Source organism: Zeus faber (genome assembly GCF_960531495.2).
Source record: "Zeus faber genome assembly, chromosome: 12".
Classification (NCBI taxonomy): domain Eukaryota; kingdom Metazoa; phylum Chordata; class Actinopteri; order Zeiformes; family Zeidae; genus Zeus; species Zeus faber.
Window position 1 is genome coordinate 18,936,864 of NC_137196.1, and position 6,748 is coordinate 18,943,611.

At 41.1% G+C, this 6,748-nt stretch overlaps 1 protein-coding gene across 1 annotated transcript; it reads right to left on the reverse strand.

Annotated features, from left to right (window-relative positions):
• Positions 1–862: 862 nt before the first annotated feature.
• chmp5a (charged multivesicular body protein 5a) lies at positions 863–4,559 on the reverse strand. Its single transcript, XM_080011496.1, has 8 exons — positions 4,428–4,559; positions 3,856–3,960; positions 3,698–3,744; positions 3,440–3,533; positions 2,929–3,000; positions 2,563–2,671; positions 1,727–1,842; positions 863–1,327 (listed from the first exon to the last, which is right to left on the reverse strand). The coding sequence occupies exons 1-8, from the start codon at positions 4,494–4,496 to the stop codon at positions 1,277–1,279; spliced, it is 663 nt and encodes a 220-aa protein (XP_079867622.1). The 5' UTR covers positions 4,497–4,559; the 3' UTR covers positions 863–1,276.
• Between the last annotated feature and the right edge of the window lie 2,189 nt (positions 4,560–6,748).

A 6,748-nucleotide genomic window follows, 5' to 3' on the forward strand; every position in this document is an offset into this window, starting at 1 on the left:
AAGTGGCACAGCTGCCTCGGGTTCCTCGCTTGTTTCCCGCCTGCGGGGGGGGGACCGGTTTGCCTCCCTCTTACCTCCTGCCCCGCTTCATCACGTATTACCTCCTTTTAATTGACGCTGTTCCTTGATTCACCACCAATATTTGTTTGCGTTTTTAACCGTTGTGTTTCGACGTCAACGAATGAGCGTTGTAATGGTCGGCTGCGGTTGTAGTGGTAAACGCAACCCGTCGCTTTCTCCGCACTGTTGATTTTCCTCTCCGACGTGTTGGTCCACGGACACATCAGGATGAAATGTAAAATGGTCATTCTTTGACTTTGATCGATTCCAACAATATATGCGATGAAATGGCTTCCAGCCGATCGTTTGACATGGAGCTTCCACATCCATAAACAATGTGGGAGAAACGCGTTTCCAGTCACTGAGACATAATAGCTACGTAGGTGTAGGCGTATAATTAGGGCGCGTTCCATTTGCGAAGAAGCAGTTTTCGATATTGATTTGACACTTTTTTTTTCAAAGCGCAACAGCTGGAATATTACTGTGGCACTTTATACGATAATTATATCCAAACACCACAATTTTTCTTCCAAATGAATATTGACACGATTTACAAAAAAAAAAAAAAAAAAAATACACAATATATCCAAACAGGAACTATATGCATAATGTGCAGCAATCTCATTATCATCCCTGCACAGCGATCTAAATATATATATATATATATATATAGTGCGATATTTTGAAACCATCTCAGAAGAAGAGGAAATTAAACCCAAGAGAAGGCGGGGAGAAAACAAAGTCTTATCTTAGAGGTCTTATCTTCTTTAAGCCTGCCATGATATTCATTAACACCTCAATGTTAAATTAAAATGCATGATTTTATTGTTCGTTTCAAACGACACTCACACATAACGAAACGGCAAGAGTGGAAATCAATTCCATATTTGAGAATTTAAAAAAAACAAAAAAACCAGATGGTTATGACTCAACCGGTGTGCAGCACGGTTATAACACTGAAATTAGCCACAGATAGTAACTTAATATGAGATAATGCTGTAGAAGAGCAGAAATGTTGAGGACCAACAGACGAAGAGGTGTGTGGTATGTTACAAGGCCACATGCGAGCACGGTAGGAGTAACGATACACAACCCAACACCAAGACTACTCCAGCACAGTAGTGTTCTCAGGTCAAACTGGTCTGCATGTAGAAATGTTACTCTACGTAGAAAAAAAGTGTTGTTTAGTTGAAGTGCAGTTTCCTCCATTCCTCCTTCATGTGGCAGGGATCTGGGGCAGCCCAAATTCATCCACCAAGACGCCGTCCTGAAACCAAAAGGAAGACACATCGCCAACATTATGACAATTAATGGCTTATGTTTCTTAGCGGAGATTATTATTTAAACTCCAACAACGGCTACCAAAAACCCCACAAAAAGCCATGAGCCAAAAGGTCACAGGACCTTTGCGTACCAAAAGAAGAATCATAGTATTCTAAATATTACCATAGAAACAACAATCAGCTCTCCTGTAAATGCATAGTTTATTTGAAATGTCCTCTCCTAAAAATGTATGTATTTATCCCAATACAACAGCTTGTCTGTAGCCTATACGATTTAGGATAGGTTTCTTAAGCCTTGAGGTTAAGGTAAGAAAAAAAAAAAAAAAAAGTGCAGTTTTTCTATTTAATCTTCTATTTGACAGGGTGTTTGGAGCGGCAATCACCTTGTTTGTCTTGGTGTCGCTGGGGATTCCCTCTGGGATGGACGGGGCCGCAGAGGCCTCGTCCAGGTAGGAGTTGTCGTCGTCCAGCAGCAGCTCGTCTCCCAGGGCGTCCAGCTCTGGAGATAACCACCACACCATCAATATTAACGTACCCTACCCTGGTTTTGGACACTGGGAGCCGACCACTATGGTACAAAAATGAAATTCCCTGGGCTTAATGTGGTGTTTTATATGCCATCTGCTGAGAACAATAACACTGTGAGGCACTGGGAAAAAAAAAACACTAAATAACTTGTTTATCTCTCTCAAATCCTTTGGTATCATAGGAGGATTTGGGAAAAGTAAAGGATGTTTTAATTGCATTGACTGAATCCTGTTTGGAAGATTCTCGCACTCTCTACTATGAGATGCGTGTAATGTTGACAGTGCAGCATTTTTAATATCTGTTTCTAAGTGACATCTCTTTCCAGTTTTTCAGCAATTTCCCATCATTCCACAAAGCCTCCCAAACATATCTGCTTTTCTTCTGTTTTATTCGCATATTTTAGTATTTTTAGAGCTTATTGTGCGTAATAACCGGGTGTCATGACATTTCAGTGCATACATGTATGACCACATGTACAGTATATGTAGGTAAAATCTTGAATCTTAAGAAAAGCATTGGTACCATTCATTTTGGAAATATTACGTAGAGACTCCTTTCTACTGAACAGGCCGTTCCACATTTTATCCCCCCCCCCTCAACGAGCAAAGTGCAGCTCATGACGGCTTCATACAAACTATGCCTCAAAGACGATTGATTACCATATAGGACCTTTAGAAGAGTCGGGACGTACCTGCTTCTAGATCGTCTTCATCTATCTCTGGTGTGCCGTAACTACGACTCAGCGCCTCTTGAACATCGTTTGCTTCCTCCATCATGTCCTCCAGCTGGTCCTGTAAATCCTGAAGACACAAGGAAGCATTTGATCGCCGTCGTTTCACGTCACTTCTCACAAAGAAATCCAACGCTTTTCCTTTTAAGAGAACACGCGGGGACGGGTAAGGAAACGATCGCTCAAAGCCATTCACAGCTCCTTTGTTTAAACTGAGATCAGGCTCGATTGAACCGCCGGTAACACATTCAACCAAACAATCATTGTGCTGAGTCGCGCAGAGGAAACTGGCAAAAAACAAACGTCGTGAGGGGGGCCGGGCCGTACCTCGATCTGGTCCAGTTTGACCTCCTTGTACGCCTTCTTCATCTCTTTTGCTCCGATCTTCATGGCCTCAACCTGAACGCACAGAATATGTTAACGAAACGATCCACCAGGATTGGATATTCAGAAACTGAATTTCGAAATATAAAAAAGATGAAATGGTCAAAACACGTGTACATGGTACAGGGCGGCGGGGCTCGCCTCTTGTTTTGGGCTGAGATTTCTGTGGTGTACGACTAAAACCTTAAAACCTAATTGTCTAATGTCTGCTCCCAACTACGGTATGTGTGTTGTTGTTTTTTTTTTGTTTTTCCTTTTATAAAATACTACTACTACTATTACTACTAATAATAATAATACTGAGTCCATACAGGAATATGGGGGAATTATATCACATTGTGTATTATTTGGTGTGTCCCACCAGTAAAATGTGGAGGTCTTGGAGGAAAAACAAACCCTCTCCATACACTTGATAAAGATGAAACACACCTGAGACTTGGATGTAGGGACTTACTGTTGTTTTTGTGTCTTTCAGTGACTGGATGGTGTAGTTCGCCTGCTCCATGTTGAAAGACTGCTGTGCCAGTTGGTCCCTTTGACCCTCATACCTGCAAACAACAAATATAATTAGAAATCGCGAAAAATCTACAGATGGGGTTGTTTTTTTGTTTTTTTTGATGATGAACTGTAGGCAAACTCACAATAAAATATTCATATTTATTCTGATCGTGTTACTCTCGCGGCATCTTACTCGATGAATCCCGGGACTTACATTCTTTTCTGCTTCAGGACTCTCATCGCTTTCTGTTTCACCATATTCTGTAAATACATATATTTTATATTTATGAAGCACGCAAGAGCGCAGCAACGGAACGCCAGAAATCCTATTCACAAATACGCCGGCGGGGGGGAAATCTGGTCAAACTGTACCTTCGAGGGCCCGTCTCTCATTTTTTTCATTTGATCTTTGTACTTCATCAGCTCGCCGTCCAGCCTGGCGATCTTTTTATCGATGGATTCTCCCCTGGCATCCACCTGTGATCGGAGAGAGAGAATGAATGGTTTACAGCGTTATGCTTCTTTTTGTTGTTTTTTTAAAAAGGAGAGAGAAAATCACTGTCAGGAAATGCTCAAGGGGAATGCAATGTATTTATCAGTGTGAGTGTGTGTGTGTATAGCTGTTTATATTTATATTTATACGACTAATTCTGACGTATTGGATTCATAGGCTGCACTGGGGGAAGACAGAGGGTCTGACGCTTTGTATGGCAGCAGGAAATCCAACACCACCTCCCACTTTTGACAATCCCAGCTCAAGATCAACACAACATGAGCTCCGTTCCAACACTGAACGGGGCCGGACACTGTTGACCGCAGTCGTTCTACACAGATCGGCTCTTTAGACGTGACCGGCTGGACAGGCCGGCTCGCCAACGGAGGTAAACAACAATGGATTACAGCAGCAGCAGCAGCGACAGCGACAACCACCAGACGGTACTCACATTTCCGATGCAGTCTGACAGGTTTGGAGGGGGGTCTTTGGGCTTTCCCCGTCCAAAGATCCTGTTCATTGTCGTCAAAAGCGAAAAACCTTCTCGACTTCTCCTGGAAAACACAAAGGCATCGGTTAAGACACCCGGAAGCTGTGACGAGGGCGCGGGATCCTATTGGCTGCTGTCTGTGGCATGTGGACGGCCGTAGCCAATGGTTATTCAGGGGCGCCCTCTGGCGGTGGAAAAGGAAGCTGACTCTGAATATAAGCCTTTGTCCCATGGTTTTAACAGCCTTTGTTTTCCGTGTGAATTATATAGAATGTATTAACTTCGAATATATATACTGTATATTATTAGGGGTCCAGCCCAATTGCTTTTTTAAATACAAAAATCAGTGGTCTATGGATGTCATGGATCTGCCACACTCACAGACAAGATGAATAAAATGTGTATTAGGGGCAGTTCCGACATGCCGTCGTCCAAGTTTGATCCAGATCGGCCCATTATTGGAGCATAATTTATAAAAAAAAAACAACAACTGTATTTTTTTACATGCGCAAATGTCGGCACACACAGGTCACATGATAGCCTTGCAGTCTGGGACATCACCAAGATGGCAGCAGGTGCAGTCAGAACTTTCTGGATGTCATGGATCTGACAAACCCACAGACAATCTGAAAGGGATTTGTATTCGGGGCAGTTCCAACATGACGTCATTCGAGTTTCATCCAGATCGGTTTAGTATTGTGGAAGAAGTTTGTGATCAACAATCGCCACCTCACGCAAGATGGCACAGCACAGGTTGACGGAGTACACAGATCACACGATTGGACTTTAACTGTTAACCATACAAAGTTACATAGTGACAGGTATTATTATATTACTATTCAACTGTACTATTACTGTTGCTTACTATTCAATTATGTTTGAAAACAAGTTAAAGTATTACCAGAAGACAATTGGATTAAACAAAGTGAAGCGTATTAAATATCGTAGAACGTCGTAAAAATATACGCTACTGAGGACAACTGACATGCACCAGAGTAAAAATAAAAACCCAATAACACCACTGTCGGAATTTATGGACATTCCAGAGATATCAATGTTTACAAGCTTCCTGAAGTATTACTGGTGACAATAACCATAAACGAATACATAATACAAGGAACATGTATTCACTGTGTATGTGTTTTGAAATAAGTTCCTTTACTTTTGTATTTTTGGGTTCCCTTCCAGATGCCTGGAAGATTTGTTACAATTCCCCAACGGGAGCAACTGAAAGAAGACAACAAAAAGGTGCAGCCCCGCTACACACAATTTATTTCATTATATATCCTCCACAGTTGAAGTCAGTTAAACCACTTACCTTAATGTATTTATTTATAGGCTTATAAAAATGCAGTATTATTGTAATAATTATAATTTTAGCCATTATCGTGCAGCGGTACCTTCGAAAGATAACCTCCGTTAGTAACCTCCGTTAGTCGTGTCGTAGGAAACCGACCCACAGCCGCAAACTCCGCCTGATCCTAGAATTACACTATAACCAGGCCGGGACAAATGAACTTCTAAAGTCACAAAACACACCGGAACAGAACTTTAACAAAGGGCCGACTACCCTGGACGCCATGTATTGCTGCATGCAGCTATTTATTATTATTATTATTATTATTATTATTATTATTATTATTATTATTATTATTATTATTATTATTATTATTATTTGTTTTTTTGTGCCATAGGAACTGTGTACAAGATCTTTCCTATTCCCCTTAATAACAATAAAAACAATAACTTTCATCTTTAATCTTTCAATGTTTTTGTTAAGACTTGCAGAGTTATCCTGACAGATCAAACACAAACACAAAAAAAATTTAACTTTTTTTTTCTGTTGCTTCATCATTACACTGTCGTGTTTAATTTTACAGACATTTTCTCGTAATGCACAGAGGCTTGGATAACCTTCCATTCAAAGAGCTCAAACGTATTCTTGTTGAAGAAATGATAGATGTAATGAATGATAGATGGAATGAATGTCATCCTCTCATCCGCTCATCCTCCTCTGCTGAGGCTCAATGTGGACGTGGAGGATCCTTCAAGGTCGCCGTCCCAAAGTTCTTTACCTCACAAAACAGAGCTTCCGCCTTCACCATGGAAACATGACATTTCTCTGCACAAGAAAACGCTCAATTGTGTCAAACGATTTGAAGTAGTTGAACAAGAAAACAGTTACGTAATGAAATCAGAACACAGTGTCCCGGAAGCAATTCCGTTATTTCACATCGACGTCCAATTAATTGACGTGGCCTCCAAATGATGAAGGGATGTCA